Source organism: Labrus bergylta, chromosome 20 (assembly GCF_963930695.1).
Source record: "Labrus bergylta chromosome 20, fLabBer1.1, whole genome shotgun sequence".
Lineage (NCBI taxonomy): Eukaryota > Metazoa > Chordata > Actinopteri > Labriformes > Labridae > Labrus > Labrus bergylta.
Window position 1 is genome coordinate 10143743 of NC_089214.1, and position 18657 is coordinate 10162399.

General features: G+C 41.2%; 1 protein-coding gene across 3 annotated transcripts in view; it reads right to left on the bottom strand.

Moving 5' to 3' along the window:
- Positions 1 to 18513, bottom strand: part of sugct (succinyl-CoA:glutarate-CoA transferase) — a 61084-nt gene extending 42571 nt beyond the window's left edge. Inside the window, exons 1-9 of one of the 3 annotated variants that reach the window (XM_020645076.3) lie at positions 18326 to 18511; positions 17398 to 17446; positions 17214 to 17287; positions 17035 to 17120; positions 15566 to 15616; positions 15240 to 15360; positions 13297 to 13388; positions 12711 to 12854; positions 6391 to 6486 (exon numbers count right to left, since the gene is read on the bottom strand). In XM_020645076.3, coding sequence (XP_020500732.2) covers positions 6391 to 6486; positions 12711 to 12854; positions 13297 to 13388; positions 15240 to 15360; positions 15566 to 15616; positions 17035 to 17120; positions 17214 to 17287; positions 17398 to 17446; positions 18326 to 18446 — 834 coding nt within the window. In that variant the 5' untranslated portion in view covers positions 18447 to 18511. Of the gene's footprint in view, positions 1 to 6390; positions 6487 to 12710; positions 12855 to 13296; positions 13389 to 15239; positions 15361 to 15565; positions 15617 to 17034; positions 17121 to 17213; positions 17288 to 17397; positions 17447 to 18325 lie in introns of all 3 variants that reach the window. The other 2 variants (XM_065948735.1, XM_065948736.1) reach the window with 2 other exon arrangements.
- Between the last annotated feature and the right edge of the window lie 144 nt (positions 18514 to 18657).

Below are 18657 nucleotides of genomic sequence, written 5' to 3' on the forward strand. Positions count from 1 at the left end.
TAACAATCGCTGTAATAAAAAATTGTCGCCACATGAAAGGACGTAAAATCTGCTGTCTCACATCACAACATGCACACACAGAGCAGTGACCACATACCACTGCTGTGTGTGCGTGTGTGTGTGTGTGTTTTTTAGACCACTAACCCTTTCGTCACACCACACTCAGCACTCTGCCCTGGCCGCCGCCTCGCTTTCATCCCCAGCCTCAGGGAGTTGTGGGCACACAGTCCAAAGGGGGACTACGATGGGACATTCAACCACAAAGCCTCAAACAGAGACTTGGGCGGTGCAGTGAGGTCGCAGGGAGGCAGCTTCTGCCCCCTGCTGGCTGAAGGCCATACCCAAACCACATCGACCCCAAACAAAACTGTCAAAGAGCTAAAAGGACAAAACTAAAAAGTAGAAAAACTCTCTCAGAATCCGCAGCTCCACAGAGCTTTATAACATCTTCAAGATCAACTTTTGTAGCACATTCATTTTTGTCGCACATCAGACGGACACAGAGACTAGATGGTGAACAATGTGGATCATTCAGCATTTGTGGTTGAGGTGGAGGAGACCAAAAACCAAGCTTAAGCTAAAATAAGTCTTCTGAGCACTCAAAGCGCTCTTACACCACAGGGCACACCTACTGATTCACTACCATTCACACACTAATGGCAGAGTTGTTGGCAACACTGTTTCCTCTTTCCTGTGAGCGCCGCAGCAGACATGTGCAGCATTAAGCAACATACTAGGCTCGCTCACGATGGAATTTTACAAAATAAAAGCCAGTGAGCAACAGACTTTTACAATAAGAAAATAAATAATAAAAACTGCGTTAATGCGAGATAAAATAATTGTCGGCGATAATTAATTAATGAGTTAATGCGAAAATAACGCGTTAACGTGCCCAGCCCTAATATTAACCAATCTATTTATACACATGCTAAGATGTGTTTAACAGCTTTTGTGTGGGCCTTTAGTGGCCATAACGTCCCAGTTTCCAGCAGCAAACATAACAAAGGTAAGAGTTTCAAAGGCTTTATATGTGATTTTTCACAGTTGAATGTAATAGAAATCAAGTATATCCTGTGGAAATAACTGTGATTCATGACTGTCTACAATGGGTGTAACACCCGAGTCCCACTGTCTGAGATGCTTTCCGAGTTTTCCAAGTCCTATCTTCAGTTTGTTTACATCGCCGGGACGGCCGGCCAGCTCATCCACTCACGTATAAAAGTTGTTTAATTGAGGGACTAGAGAAAAAAAGAATAACATACTGTACTCACTGCTTAATTGAATGTCACGTAAGCGTTTCTAGATCACGGTCATTTCGGGTAAATTTACATGCAGTGTGAAGATACGAGCATAATAAAGATCGCTAGCATTAGCATGCTAACACAACAATGCAGCGCAAGTTGTTTTGGTTTCAAGGGCGACATCTGCTGGATCAAAAAAGTCGCATATAAAGCCTTTAACAAAGTAGAGCATTCAGCAGCTACAGACACATGTCACTCTGTTTCCTCTCTGGAAGTGTTCAAGGCCAAATAAAAACAAGATGTAAGAGTGAACACTGCATTTAGATGCATCAGGTGCCACAAACAAAATTATACAATATATTTTTTATATATTTAATAAAAAACTAAAACTATTTGGACCAAGAATGGAACCTTGAGGAACCCCAAAAGCCAATATTTACGTTAATTAGAGGATCATGTTGCTCCATAACTGATGACTCTGCAAAATGACATCATAGACAAATTGTTAGCTGCTAATATGTAAGAGCTGAGTGTCTCTCAGCTTCTTCTGCAGAAGTGTATTTAGTGTGACACTAGAAACAAATTTAAAACAAAAATCATACTATTTAAAATGCTATGAGCACTTTGAATTTTTTTATTTTCGTAAAAAGAAAAGTCGGTTATCGTCCTGCAAAATACATTTTACTCTAAAAGGAATTATCTTAGTCCTTAAGCTATTGCAATTACCTGTTTATTAAAATAAGTCTATTTTGTTTATAGACATTTGAATCAAACCATAAAATATGTTGATGTTTCACAGTTGTGTTGCACAACATTTATATGACCTTTTATGATCTGATATATTTATGTATTTAGTTTTGTGTTGGCTCTCAGTTCATCTCTTCTTACTGTCTGCAGTGAACCTCTCATGTGTCTCCTCTCTGACATGCCAGATGTCTCAGTTTGTGGAGATTTAAATTGAACCATCTCAGAAATCAGATGTGAACTCGGAGAGGATGGATAACTTCTCCTGCACTAATATCTCCCTCGCAAAGCCGCAACCATGAAACACCAATAATTCTGTTGTTTCAACTGTCATGATCTCCGAAGAACCAGTCTCCACTGCTTTCATCTGCATTGCTCGAGGGAGAGAGTGCGGCATTGTGGGTAAGGCGGTTCACACGAGGATTAGATCCGAGCGGCGGACTATAACTGGTGTTATAGTCCGCCGCTATAACTATGAATGGTGAGAGACGACAACCGCAAAAAACGAGCCGCTGTCTCCATGTTCACGCCGAGCAGATGGAGGGAAACATCAGGAGGCACAGAACGTGTGTGTGTGTGTGTGTGTGTGTGTGTGTGTGTGTGTGTGTGTGTGATGGTTAAATGTGAGTCATAAACCTCCATAATAACATCTCTTCCCTCAGGCTCACGGTAATGTGAAACAGAATCTGATACAAAGGAAGCTCAGTGTGAAAAGCCTCTTTTTGTTTGACTGTGTGAAATCGATTTATTGGATATTAGAAAGTGAATTCATTGCACTACATTTTTCAATTAAGATATACTTTATAAATTAACAGATGATAAACGTTTTCATCTGAAAACTTTGACGTCTTTTCAGTTAGCATTAAAAGTCAGACTCACTAAACTTGGAGTTTTTGTACCAGACATCTTGAAGGCGGCCTTTCTGAAAGTGTTTTAGCTTCTTCTTGAATTTTTTCTTGAATTTTCTCTGTTGCCATCATTATGTCTTTATGTTTTAAATCCAAATCATGTATCCTCCCTGCAATAAGATTACTAAATGCTCCATGGGTTTTATATTTTTACTAACCTTTTATCTGACAGATCATTTTACTGTTTGATTCAATCTGGTTGTTTACCAGTATAAGAGTAATATGTCACTTATCAGAATGCTAACAGTGACTTGTCATGGAAAGAGAAAGTTGCTCCTTTTCAAAGTGCTCAAAAAGACTTTCCCCTTTCTTTGTACATAGTACAGTACAAAGTGCAAAACAATACGCTACATTCACAGCGTTCATTGTGACAAAAGTAGGTTTAATAAGGGCTGAAATACATGTCCTATATCCTGATGAAAACAACTGACTCAGTGGATTTCATCTAAGGAATGTCCGTGTTCTCCCTCTGTGGCCACAGGAAGTTTTTGCAGCCTATAATCCTATGAATATAGGCCTATTAGTCTGTGTGACATAGTTATCTCTTTTAAGGTTATATTTCACATTTTAAGCTCTTTTGTATACGTTTTGTCGTCTATAAGGCGCTGTGTTTTATTTGTATTGAATTAAGGATTGGTTTGCACATCAACAAAGTAAAGATTTGTTTTGTTCCTCTGTAACAAGGCTCTGTGCAACAAAGGTTGCTCTATCAATTAAATAAAAAGAGGTCCAGCAAACATGAAACATTAATGTTTGTGTCATTCATCTTCTTCACTGACAGGAAAAATGTGCTAACCAAACAAACCAAGAGGTAGTGAGTAGCATTAACCTTAAGAGAGGCAATATATGCTAAAAACAACACATTTTATTTTTCACACCATCAAATTTCAGGACAGCCTCTCCCTGAAATTTTCAAACATTGCCCTTTTACACGTGTCCCTCATGACGGGAGATTTTCCCTTTTGAACATAAAACAGGCCCTGCTGAAATCCAAGATTGCGGACAAAGAAACAGAGTCCAACACGATGGCAGTTGTTTACCTTTATACCAATGCTGTGTGTATTTGGATGTATTTATTTCATTTAAACAGAGTGTGGCGTTATATTTCTGCTCCTTCGTTCCTGAGCGAAAAATGAATGACATCTATTTTAAAATGTTTTTAATGTTTTCCTGTGTGCTTCTAATTGTGTTTCCTCTCCTCATGCCGTCATTTTAAAATATCCTGCTGATGCCCCTGTGTGCTCTGGTGTATTTGTGCCGTGCAGGAAACAGATAATTAATGTTTTTACATCAGCACAGAGAAGACCAGATCCGAAAAATGTGTTTTATTTGGTTTTAAATTCAATTTGATAAGGAGTGAAATCAGCCGTCTGCTACATAAGGGGAATTATCTAGTAAAAAAAAAAAAAGATTTACTGTATCGAAGTGTATTTTATAGTGAAGCCATTTATTCAAATTAAAATGTGAATGTCAGTGTGAAATATGGTGGTTTCATCTGGAAAAACTGAAACATTCATGCAACATATGTCCCACTAGAGTTTGATATCAAAATGTTGCCAATGTTTTTGTGTAATTTAGGAGTTTAACTGTCATTTCTGGTCATTAAAAACAAGAAATTACTCAATATTCTAGGGTCTAGGACTTCTATTTTTGTTGCGGTGGTGTCAAACAGATATATCAACGTTTAGAATTCTGGTACGGTCATAGCCACAGTTGACTGTTACTGTGTGATATACACTTCGATCTCGTAAAACCTGAACTTTCCTTCACAGACATAAATCAAGGAGGACTGTATCCTCTATACAGGCAAAGAGACAATCTGTCCTCGCTCTCCTGAGAATCCCCTGCTCTGCCAAGAGAGACGTCCCTCCTGTAAATGATACTGCAATGACTCGTGTTTATTGCAGGACTAATTCAGCAGTTGTTTATAAACTATTCCGATTGCACATTTTTTGCACAAACAGGAATAGTTGTGGTTGCCTCTCTTATAACAAGCATTGTCCACACGGTTTAACACAGGTAAAAAAAAAAGTTAAACACGGGTTGAGTTAAGTGACTTTAAAAATAAATTAAACTTAAAGACAGCGAGTGTCCAAAGCTGACACACAAAAGGTTACAGGCCGAGAAATTTAAAGGAGAATAAAAAAAAAAGTGACATATAAAAGTAACTGCTGAATGAAAGATGAAGCATTATTTCAAACATCTACAAGCCATAAATAACTGGAAATGTACTGATTCTCTTGCAGCACTCTTTATCGAAATAATCAAGTTTTACTCATCAACCTCATGGTTAGACTTTTTTTTAAGCTTATTTTTGGAATTTTTATGCCATAAGCTGAGCAGACAGTGGATAGAGTCAGATATCAGGGAAAGAGAGAGAGAGTGGTGAAGGACATGTAAGGAAAGGAGCCATGGTTGGATTCGAACCCAGGCCGGTTAGACTCTTCTTAATGACTAAATGTACTTCAATCCTTAAACAAACAAATCAGAAAGATAAAAACATAGAAATGGAATATGAAGAACTCTAAAATATTTGGTTAAACGTGATCTTAACTGTAAATACTCTCCTGTATGGAGGCATAAAAACAGCATGTTTGACCTGTTAAGGAGTGGAACAGAAAAACAAAGATATAAAAAGAGTCTGGTGACAGCGGTGTTGATCAAGATGATATGTGGGGAGATAATGAGCGATAACAGAAGAGGAAATCACTTCCAGAGAGGAAGCAGAGTGACACACAGCAACATGAACACATCCAGAGTGACTGACACTAATGCTCTCTAATTGTTTTATAATCGTCTCGGTGCCTCCATTTGATTTCCCTCAACACTGACGTCAACTGTCAGGACTTTTGCTCAGCGTTTCCACAACTGTCAAACATCTGAGTGTGTTCCCAACGACTCCACAAGCACCAGACTTAAATATGGAACTCTGTATTCTGACGGACCGAATTAACCAAAAGTCAAAATGTAACTTTATTAAGAGAACACTAACACAACCGCGCGTCAAGCTTCTATCCTGTTACCACTGGTGAGTTGGTTTCAGAGCAAACACACATTTAAATTGAAGCTTCACAGTGAACGCCACTACGCTCTGCTCAGTTTCAAATACTGCTGCTGGTCTATTGTCGTCTGTTTTCTGCCCGAATCACGTCTACACTCCAGCTTTGAAACAAGACATCTTCTGAACCTCAAAACCTTCAATCACTTCCTCCACTTCTGTAGGCCTCTCCTCTTCAACTAACAAGACAGAGGACAGCGCCCTCTGCTGGTTCGGTTGTCAAAAGAGTACCGCAATATACTTTTTTGTCAAATTGATTTAAATTGCCCATATTTGTATTGATGTTTTATTGTATTGTGAGGCATTGTCACAGTGATTTTTACATGCTAACAGGACGCGTGTGTGTTTCTGCTGTCGTTACATTAGCAGCCCGATTAACACTTCCTGTGTGTGTGTTTGTGTGTTTAATCGACAGACAGTTGAGTGTTTAGGAAGTCACCTGGTAAGGTACGATGCTCCCGTGGGCTGTCCCCCAGCGCTGTGCCTCCTTCCCCGCGTTCAGATAGTTAGCAGCAATGTGGCTGAGACAGGACACCTGAGGAGAGAGAGAGAGAGAGAGAGAGAGAGAGAGAGAGAGGATGGGGGAGAGAATGTGTTAAATCTGAGCTGTCATCAGTCGTGTTGGAGGTTGTGGTCAATCATCACTCCTTCCTGTAACAACAGAACATAAAAGCTTTTCCTCCAATTCTTCTTCCTTTAAAAAAGAAAACCAGGAAACAAACCAGCAGCTCCTTTTCTGCGCTTTCTCTAAATTTACAAGGTGCTGAAAACATGTGAATGAATTTCCACGACTGCTGAAGGACTTGGCCTTGAGTGTTGTTAGCCGCTTGTTAGAAACACCTCATTCTGCTACGTCATACCTCCTCCTATTAAACACATGTTCTGTTTCATACTGACGGTGTTGTGTTCAGTGAAATCTTTAAGTGTTGAGAAGAAGAACAGGCGTGCTGGGCCTCTTTGGGTTAACACAATCGGCCTTTATATCAGCAACTAATATTTCACGGCTCTGAAGAGCTGCTGCTGGTTGAAACTCAATCTGAACTTCGGTTCGGGGCCAAACATCCAAAATATAAGCAATGACAACCAATTTTACAGAGCTGGAAAACTTTCCAATACTTATTAAAGTCAAAGACTGTATAAAGAAATGATGCATTGGGACCAAAAATTTCCCCCATTGTTTTTTTTTTCGACTAACAGCGCACAGCAAGACAGATAGGGCCCAGTGGTTAAGTTCAGTGACTGAATTAGCTGAGGTGACACCTAGCAGACAGCTAGCTCCCACCTGTCACTCAAAGAGGCCACGCCCCTCACTCTGCATCACTGATACCTGAAGAGAGAAATAAGCTATACTGACCTAAACTGTTTTTGTACCAGGCTGTAAACATGTTTATTTCTGCTGTAAAGCTGGACAGTTTAACATGGGGCTCTATGGGGAGTGACTCACTGCAGAAGGCAGCCTCTAGTGGACACTAGAGGAACTGCACTTCAGTGTTGGCTTCATTTTCAACATCAAAAGGTTGCTTCTTAATAAAAATGCAAACTATGAATATTATATTCCCTGTAGTTTTTGGTGAGACGTAGCCGCTCTTTGTCTGTTTTGAAGGAAGTTGTTTTAAAGTCCTATTCGTGATCGTTTCTGAACTTTTGCCCGAGGCCACTGACGAGAAAAGACGACAACAGAGGAAGAAATGTGTGATAGTAGAGAAAGAGGAACAGTATGAGATCAGAGGTGATCGAAACGCTTTAAACAGAGAAGAGAAACAGACTTGAACTTATGGGTGGTTCTGTCAATCCCTGCTCTGTTTGGAAAAACTGTTATTGTTAAAATCTTCTCTTACTCTTACTACAGGTCGTGCAAGATATATTGTATACAGCTAACACAGCCAGCTGTTTAAAAACATGTAAAATACTCTGCCAGGTTTCTGTTTAATCCAGCATCACACTAGAAAAGATCAATTACAGGGGAATCAGAAGATGAATCACTTTTTCACTCTTCTTTTCAATAACTGAGACTATTATTGCTGTAATGTGTACAGCAGTTTATTTCTTCATTTCATTTCATACTTGCTTTACACTTAGCACTTGAAGCTTTTTGCATGTCTGGTTAGATGCTAAACTGTATTTTGTTGTTCAGTACTTGTACTTGTGCACTGACAATAGAGTTGACTCTAATCGGCTCTAAAAGTTATTGTTTGTGGTGCCGGACATGTCCGCTGTGATGAAGATAAAAACACAGATTGGATGAAGGCATTTTAATCTAGACAGGTCCAAACAACACAAACTGATGACTCTGATAAAGAATAACAGCAAACAAACCAAATTTCAACTCTGAGTATCTTCTCTTGTAATTGTTGTCGTATTCATCAGCCAACATTTTTTTTTTTAAATGGTGAATTGCTAAAATCCCAGCAAGTGTGAATTCTGCAGAGGTCAGATTTAACAGAGATCAGTACGGTCCTGTTCTCGTCGTGTTTGGGGAAAACTTTCCCATCTTTCAAAAACGGTTTCTCATCTTCAAACGTCGGTATTTTTCTGCATGACTGAGCCATTTCCTCAAACGACCACAACAATTTAAGACGTTGCAGGCTGAACTTCAGACTTATGACTCCTCAGCCTTTGGTGTGGAGTGTCTCCTGATGTTTACAGCTGTTTCAGGACCTGCAGGCGGCGTGCAGAGAGGCAGCGGTGCTCTCTGATTGGTTTGTAATGATTAAATTTCCCCCGACGGCCAAACCAGAGTCAGCTTAAACCCGCTCCACATGGATCCACATCCACCGCTGCTGTGTGCTCTCATTGTTCAGCTCCGGTCCAACCGCTCTGTGGTCGACGTGCCTGTGGTCGCAGCACTCCGTACAGGAATGCACCACAGGGATACGGAGAGGAGGAGGGGGGATTGTGGGTATTTTATGTGTAGCAGCAGTGGGAGTTAACCGCAGAGATCGAGACCTCACAGCCTCCAAACAATTACAGACCGCGTTTCACTTTTTACAGTGGAGTCAATTTCTAGATCTCTCCATCTCTTTATCATCCATCCATCAATCTGTCATCTATCTATCATCCATCCATCTATCTATCTATCATCCATCCATCCATACATCTGTATCTTTCTTTATCAATCCATTTATTGATACTTCATGGTTTCTATTTACCTGCTGCTGCCATGACGGTGCTTAGCTTCAGCACCAGGCGCTGTCTACTCTCTGCAGCCCTGCTCACAGACTCATAGCGTTGTTGTTAAGAAAATAAGAAAATAAATTAAAACCGCAAGCGGTGATGAAGGGCCCTCGCACCCCTGTTTATGTCGGGGTGTGCTGCGACCGCGGGAGTGCAGCAGTCGTGGAACGTGGCTAAGCAGCAGGCCGTGCAGTCCGATTTGTGTAAAAGTCGTACTATGGTATGCTGAAATAGGCAGCGTAATGAAGAGCACAGAAAATTTTGACGTGGAACAGTTCAGGCTGGCACTGTCATGATAGCTATGAAATATGGAGCAAATTGAGCGGTGTGTAGTACTTATTCCTTGCAGTAGGAGGCTGGTTGTTAGCAATACGAGTGCACCCAGGGATCCAAGATGGCGCACGCTTCGCTGCGACATCACAGACCGCACTCTGTTTGACTCCACACTCTACTGTTAAGTGTTCTATCTGAGCTACACTGCTGCTCAGACATGGTCAAGTTGTTCCAAGTGATCGTCACTCAGCTCGCGATTCTATGGCTGGTCTGCGATGGCTTCGCACTACCGGTTGACATCAGCAACAGGCTACTCACCTACGGCCGCGATGAACTCCTGCTGCACCGGACCTCGCTGCTGAGCAACATCAAACCTGTTGTGGATCTCCCACCAGAGCTTCGGCCGAGGAAAAGAGGACGACGTGGAGGTATTCGCAGCAGAATAAAGGATACGTCCTTTTAAACCACCTCTGCCCTCCATCATCCTGTCAAATGTCCGCTCACTCCGTAACAAAATGGACCTGCTACACGCCAGACGCAAACTGGAAAAGGCCTTCAGGGACATCTGTATCATCGCCCTGACCGAAACCTGGCTCGACGAGACCGTCTCTGATGCCGAGGTCAGCCTGGACAACTTCACAATCATCAGGTCCAACAGAACGGAACAATCGGGGGAAGATGCGGGGCGGCGGGGTCTGTGACAGGTGGTGTAACAACATCAAGGTGCACCGTAAAATGTGTATGCCCGACGTAGAGATGCTGACCCTGTAACTACGTCCCTACTATCTCACCCGGGGATTTCCAACACTTGTGTTCAGCTGTGTTTATGTACCCCCCAGTGCTAACGTCAAGATAGCAGCGGAGCTGGTAGCTGAGGATATAATATAATAATCGGTCTCCCCACACCCAACCTAACAGAACTCAATAACAGGGCCATCACACGCATTGCAAATTCAATAGAACAGGACATCACACACCCACTGAACACTCACCTCGCCCCACTTCCCTCAGGACGGAGGTACAGAGCACTAAGGTGCAGAAAGGCTCGCCTCGGGAGGAGCCTGATCCCCGCTGTAATAACGGTCCTGAACAAAAGGCCTCGCTGAACAGGCCAGAATGGGAACTCTTGACTGTTGTCTAACTCTGTTTGTTTGTGTTATTCTCTGTTTTTCTGTGTATAAATGTTCTTTGGTGGGACTTGTCTGTTGGACAGTACCGGTGCTGTGAAAAAGAATTTCCCCTCGGGGACAATAAAGTCTAAAGTCTATGGTTAAAGTTGACTATTGTTATGTCTATGTGTTCAGAGGCCAACCCTGATCATACATGTGTAATTTGAAGTAGATCAGACAAAGCATATAGGACGTAGTACTTACTCCTTGCAGAAGGGGGCGCTATGGTTAAAGTTGACTATTGTTATGTCAGTGTGTTCAGAAGCCAACCCTGATCATACCTGAGTAATTTGAGGCAGATCAGACAAAGTATATGAGAGTTACAACCACTTCCTGTTTGACGACGAATGATGTATCCGTATGGCGAGAGCGTTGGACGTAGACGTTTGAGTTTGAAAGTGTTGTATGGCCAAGGTGTTAGCATGGTCCACACCAATTCTGAGCGGGAAATGAGCTACCTTGTAGCAATGGCTAATGCTAATTGAGAAGCAGTAACTTCCTGTTGTCAACAGGTGGCGCTGTGACTAAGCAAAAAATGTCAATCATGGATGTGTTCAGGGCAGGTCCCATATCATTTATGAGAAATTTTAATATGATTGAACCCTGCATGACAGAGATATAACCATTTACTTTTTTGGCAACTTGCCAAAATGCTCAAAAAACGTAAAATGCACGCCACGGCCACGCCCTTTGACGAAATAACGTACAGAGCACAACGAGATATGCTGAGACTGTCTAGAACGCACTGACACTGAGTTTGCGCTGATCGGATGAGCGCCCTCGAACAAGTGCGTTCAAATAGGAAGGCTGAAATCGGCGATTTTGGGCCATTATTGTGAAATTCAACTGTGAACTTCCTGTCGGGTTTTTTGAAACTCCGCAGGAGGATTTTTAGTCCGTCCCGACAAGCTTAATATATGTACCAATTTTTGTGAGTGCACATGAAAAAAGCCTTGATGGGGAGGCCATTTTGAAAATTTCAAGGGGGCGCCACTGAGCCATTTTGCAAACTCCGTTCACGAAACCACCAAAATATAAGATTTTTCACGAGACCTGATGACCGTGGAAAGTTTGGTGAGTTTTCGGGCACGTTCAGGCCCTCAAAAGTGACCGCAAAGAGGCGGAGAAAAAATAAGGAGAAAAATTAAAATAATAATAATCGCTAGGGTTTCAAGAGGGTCCTCGCACGGTTCGTGTTCGGGCCTTAATAAAAAGTCACAATCACTTGCCGACCCCTGATTAAATAAAAAAAGGGGTGGTGTGACAATATCGCAAACTGCACCATTGAGCCACCCTCAATCTCCGCCGTGGGAATTCCTTCACAGCGACAGCTAATATTGATACCTGTTTGATACCATGGCAACACAAACAGAAGCACTAGACACCAAACATTGGGTCATTTCTTTTTTTAAATCATCAAAAAAACTGCAGGCAAACTCCTGCACAGTGTCTTAATTGCACAAATACATTGGCAACATATTTGTGCAATTTAGACAGTGTTGTCTCCCTCTCAGCAGCTTTTGGTTAAAAATGTGACTGAAGTGTTTTAAAGCTTTGGTACTTATTGACACTATAAATACAAATACAGATTGTTGGTTGTTTCTTTTAAACAGTTGGTATCAAAGAGTAACATACAATTGAATATTTTGACAACATTTTATTGTAATAAACTTTTGAGAATAGTTTCTGAATGATGCTTCCCTGTGATTGTCTCTCACCAACTGATGTCCTTCAGATGTGTTTAGATCTTCTGAGAGGTGATACAACCAAACATCTAAACTCTGTCAGCAGGCTGCATTTCTCTCTGGAGGACGATAACATTTATCAAAGAGCTGAACTGGTGTGTGTCGCAGTCTCTTTTCCCGCCAAAGACGTTCAAAAATGAGAGAACGTGAAACATAAAACTTGTTTTTTAAAAGCAACACTGTCACACAAGCAGCGTGATAAGTCAAACACACCCCCGGGTGTCAGGAGGCGAATAAGACGTTCGAGTCCAGAGACCGTTTCAAGATAACGTATCGCTGTATTTGTGTAAACTGAAGAAAATGAATCACTGTGTTTAAAATGTTCAGACTTTACGATATAAATCTACAGCTTGTTTAAAAAAGTCATTTAGTTTAATAACACACACTCACTCTGGTACCTGTGAGGACAGCAGGTTACAGTCGATATGAACCCCTCTCCCGGTCTTGTGCCGTTGCAGCAGGGCAGCCATGACGGCGCCGTGTGCGTACAGTCCCGTGGCCAGATCCGTCATGGCGACACCAGGACGCACCGGGTCTCCATCCTGTAAGCAGGAGTGATGCATTATGGGAGTAAGGGTTTTTGTATGACTGGAAACATCCACAGCTCCTTTTATGATGATCTCTTTACAGCCCTTAGAGAGCAGTGTATTATGGGATTGTAGTTTCTGATGGTTTTATATGGAGGACCAATGTACAAACTCAAATGAAAAGGTTGTTAATAGTGTCTTTTGTTGTTATGATATTAAAACAAAACATTCTGACGTGTATTTGATTTTCTAACATGAAGAAATATTTGGTTTGGATGAAATAGAGGGGTTGATAGGCATGATAAAATACAGGATCTGAGTGGACTTTTGGCAAGAAACTTTGTTTTTGGGGAGCTCTGACACTTATTTAAACTTGTTGAAAATTATTATAACTTGTGACCTTTAAAAGCTTAAAAAAATAACAGCAAATAGATCACATAGAAGAGAGGAGTCTGACCTCTGGCCCGGTGATGTGCATCATTCCCGATACAGCAGAGGCGATGGAGTCATAGCCTGGACTCTGAGACTGAGGACCGGTCTGCCCATAGCCTAAACACACACACGCACGCACGCACGCACGCACGCACGCACACACACACATTAGCAGTTTCAATCTAATCAAAGAGGAAACACAGCGGGGAATTGAACCCTCGTCCTTCTCCAGCTGTGTGTTTAGTCTGCCTCTCTGACTGAACACAGATTGATTTCCTGAAGAGTTGAGACGGTTCACATTAACAGAAAACATCCCATCGTGTCTTTAAACGAAAACCAGATCTGAACTCTGCTTCACATGTTGAGACGAAAACTGAAGACGAGCTCCGAGACAGAAATCAGTTCACAGAAAATTCAAACACGTCTTTAACTGTGGAAGTGAACATGACCTTCAGCAGTGTGAGAAGCAGAAAGACTACGCCTATCCAAATGTTCCATACATGCAACGTATACTTTTTCAATACTTGTTTAAAAACATACAATCTCTGTAATGTTTAAATTACCAAGAAGTACAGAAGCTTTTAAAAAACTTAGACTATTTGGATGAGAGGAATATATACTGGAGCTCACTCAGCGGCAGAGTTTTTTGGGGGCTGTTTATGTATTTTTTAGGAGACAGGACAGTGGATAAAGCAGGAAAGCAGAGAGATAAGGCTGAAGGTCGAACTCAAACCCGGACTGCCAACTTCGAGAATTACAGCCTCTGTACAGAACAGCAGGAAATAACCGCTTTTGCCAACCGGAGCCCCATGTTGCAAAAGTTTTTGAGAACTGCTGCATTCACCAGGCGGCTTCCTTTGTGATCGTAAACTGAAATGTTTCCAGTACATCTCCAACAGGGATCACCATTCTGCCTGAAGATTTAGGCAAATCATTCATTTTGATTCAATCAAATCAAGACATTTTGTGGAGGCTTGAACTCGTCACACTTTGTACTTTATGGGGACTTGAACCCTCTATGTAGTTGCATTTGCACAAGTGTTTAAAAATGTTCTTAGATCATTTAAGATCAATTAAAAAGCAATTCAATGTGGATAACATTAGAAGATTTCAGTAAAAGAAGACCTGTAATGTTAAAAACTGCTGTTGCTGTACTCATCTCTGTTTATTATTAAGTTGTTTATCAGTTTCCGTGCATGTGTCACACACAGCTTTGACAATTAAATGCATCACCTGATGAGACCAAAGTTGAAATAAGAAAGTTGACAAAAAAAATGTAAACGGTTTTAAGTCCAATCATTGTTTAAAAAGAGCATGTTTCTGCAGTGTGAGGTATAATTAGAGCTGTGATGAGCTGAGTGTCTCTGCAGGCCTTGAGGGTTCACTTCACATTCTGAAGAGAGGAAACATGAGAGAGCAGGAGCACAGCTCGTCTTTCATTTGAGACCAGCGACATCTAGTGGCTCAGTCTGTGAACTGCAGGTCCGCAGGTAGAAGAGATGACTTCTTTGAACCAAAATCATCCATCCATCCATCCATCCATCTCACACACTGATGGCAGAGGTTTGCTGTGTAAAGTGTCCATCAGAAGTAACTAACCCCATTCAAACACATTCAAACACATTCATACGCTGCCTCCGAAGCAGTGCGAGCAGCCTGTGGTTAAGTGTCTTGCCCAAGGACACATCGGACATGTGGCTGCAGGAGCTGGAGACTGAGCCCACAACCTCCCTGAAGAGAGAGACCGACTCCACCAACCGAGCACACAGCCGCTCTTCTTTGGAGTGATGTCACCTAAAATGTCTCTTTCCTCATATCATAACATTTCTGTCTCCCTCGGTCTGTAAACATCCCCTCGTGTCTTGGTAAAAAGCTGTGAGCGGCACGTCAGACTGACGGTTACTTTTCACACGTCTCATCAGGTTGTGAAACAAACAGCTGTAGTTAGATCAGGGATCGTGTCCGTACCTGAGATGGAGCAGTAGATGAGCTGCGGGTTCACTCTGCTCAGCTGCTCATATCCTAAACCCATCTCAAGGAGCTTCCCCGGTAAGTAGTTTTCCACCAGCACGTCACTCACTCCTGCCAGCTAACACATAAACATAAACACAAAACGATAACATACTACAGCAGTATTTCATGTTTACGGACGTGTTTGCTCTGCAGAGGGGATTGATTCGTCTAACTTTGAGAAGGAATCCCAGACTTGTATATCCTGATTTAAATCATATTTTGTCATGTTTTTAGACTTTATTTAAAACCCATAAGAATGTACTTCTGGGTGTGACTCGTACCTCCTGGATGATTCTCGCTCCTTTGGGATGTTTCAGGTCCACAGCAATGCTCTGAAATCACACCATCAATGCATCACGCTATTAACAGTCACGAGACTAATAGAGCCTTCGGTGTGTTACGTTCCTGATAAATCAATCAAATGTATTTGAGATTTATTCCAGACATTCTCCAAATTATGCACAAGTTCTTACATACCGTACATGTTTCATAAATGATCCTGCCATGACTGAGAACCAGACTTTAACCTCACCAGCTAGAAAGTGAAGCCAACACTGAATTACCAAAAACTGCAGTTCCTCTTTTGTCCACTAGAGGCTGTCTCCTACAGAAAGTCAGGCCCCATAGACTCCCATATTAAAATGTCCAACTTTAGCGCAGAAATAAACAAGTTTACAGTGTTGGCGGGGGGGTTGCATTTAACCTCATATAACTATTCATCATTTCCTTTATAATGTTTATTAACATAGATTGTTCCTTAAGTCAAGAGATGCTAAGCTAGTTTCTTAGCATCTGGACAGTCTGTAAGCATAAGCTGTAAATATTAATGGATGAAGCCTGAGTGATGTCACCCATCTGCAACTGCAGGGGGGCTTTTAGAAGCCATGGCGATTTCCATGCTGGAAATTCTGTGTCGAACTAACTTTCAGTCTCCCCACGACAGGCTGAGAGCTGGAGCTGAGGCAGGTTTAAAGCCTCCTGACAAACAGCAACACAGTGTACGCATGTCAGTCAGGTCGGCTACGCGACATTATCATAAATAACGTTTATCCTTCAGAACATCAAAACAGATGAGTTATCTAAAAAAAATCACCCCAAATTATCTGCCAATAGAGACACTAGAGCTAGTCAGACCTATTTTGTTTTTTTTTGGCTGTTAACATTTTAATTTCTGCTTCAGAAACTGACTTTTTTTGAAGGGCTGTGTATGTGACTTTCGGATCTCTTGGAGCAGTCCTCGAGCAGCTACTCGAAAAAATGCAGGATATTGTTGATATTGGCTTCCTTTTTTTCGACACCGGAGGTTGCAGCTAGTCTGTAACACCAGTTGTGTAATTGGACACCATTGCTTTCTTCTTTTGTTATTTAACAGCGGTTAGAAAAGAGCTTTCAGATAAGATACAGCCATCAGGGGTCAGCAGTTAGGGCTGGGAAATGATGTTTCCATTTCTATTTTTTTAAGATAAGATCAAATTTGCTTAAACAAATCAATCAATCAATTTTATACCATCCATCAGTGGCATGCCAGTCTGGTACAAAAACAGTTTTTGTATAGCTCATTTCTCCCTTCAGGACTGTACAGGCTGCATTTTTAGTTTTAAACTCAGTCAAAACTTTTTTTTTATTTAGATGTTACCACAAATTAGCAGCTACCTGCCATCACAGCAGGGTGACGTCCCAGTGTCTACATTTTTTTCCTACATACAGTCTATGGTGAGACTGTATGAGTTGACTCTCAGGAAACACTTACCTTTTTGTTCCGGTTGACGCTGAGGAAATAGGCGCTCTCTGCACCGACAAATGGAGGCCCCCAGGCTCTGGTGTCGTCACCTGCACCTGTTCCACACAACGACTCCCATAAGTCTTGGCTCACACAGTCTGACATCCGGAAGGAGGCAAGGTAAAGCGAGGTAGAAAAAAATGACTCACCTGGTCTCTCCACTTTGACAACCTCAGCTCCCAGATCTCCCAGGATCATGGTGGAAAAGGGACCAGCCAGAACTCTGCAGACATTCAAACATTTGCATTTTACATCAGAATATAAATAAATAATACATTAAAGAGATGTAAAAAAAAAAAGAGAATATTACTGCAGTTTTCAGACAGACTTTACCTGGTCAGGTCTAACACTCTGACGCCCTCTAGTGGCCGAAGGGTATCACCTGGGAACATTAAATCTCAATGATAAATCAGATTTATTTGAATTGATTGTTTCATTTAAGAGGAAAAGTAAACAATTAAAAATATAAATAACTATAAATAAGTAACAATAACACTCAGATGTTGCATACGATTAAAACAAGAGTTACTGAGAACACACCTTTTTTTATTAGTTGTAAAATATGGGCCAATACGTCAATCGAAGCTACAATCTACAAATGATTAACTGTATTCATGTGTGTATCACTGACTTCAGTTTAAAAGCTGCAAAAAACAAAGTTATTTAAGATGTATTATGTCAATAAAAGCCGGTCAAAGTGATACAAAAAAGTCCTATCACCGCAATATTACGTTTCAAAAGAACAGTTATTCTTTAATTCAAGATTACGAGTTACTCTATCACGTTATAGTTACATAGTTATCTGCATTCACGTGGTGTACGAAAAATCGGAAAAATTAGTTTCCACCGTGGGAAAAAAAAAATCACGTGTAGCCGGAACAATAACAGAGAAGTCAAACGAAAAAGTTGGTTCATTAATTTACCAAGTTGACATACAAACAAATAAAAAAAATTATTTAACACATATTATGCACACATCTTGAAGGAACAAAGTAAAATTGGGCTGCATGGTTAAAAAACCTCTGCCGAAAATTATTGGCTGTTAATTATAATGCAGCTAAATGGTTTTTAATCACAAGTTGAGGGCACAAGATAACTTTCCTATCATTAAATAAATCTGTTCATTTTTAACGTCCATGTTTTTTAGAAGAGGGAAATTGGACCATCCGAGCAGCACTTGAATGCAGCATAATCCCGGTGAAAACAGTAAACAGAACGGTTGGACTAACATCAGCAGTTAGCTTTAGCTCCCTCTTGGTACCTGTTTGTGAGCATGACAGCCACCGTCCACCCACCGAACATTGCACCGGATGATTCCTCGGTGTCAGGAAGAGACACAGAGCCGACACACGGCTGTTCAACACTCTGAAAGAAGCCGACATTTTCAACCTGTTAGCATCAACCTCCACCCGCCGAAACTCATCTTCCGGTCGTCCCCTTCAAATTAAAAGTAAGGAGGAATTTATGAAGTCACGATTTAGGAAGCTCTTTAGTCTGGTGCAAAGTCCTATAAAAAGATATACAAAGATATATAGATCTATAAAAAATAATGCTCTGGTCTGGTGTTTGGTTTTTTATTACAATAGAGATATA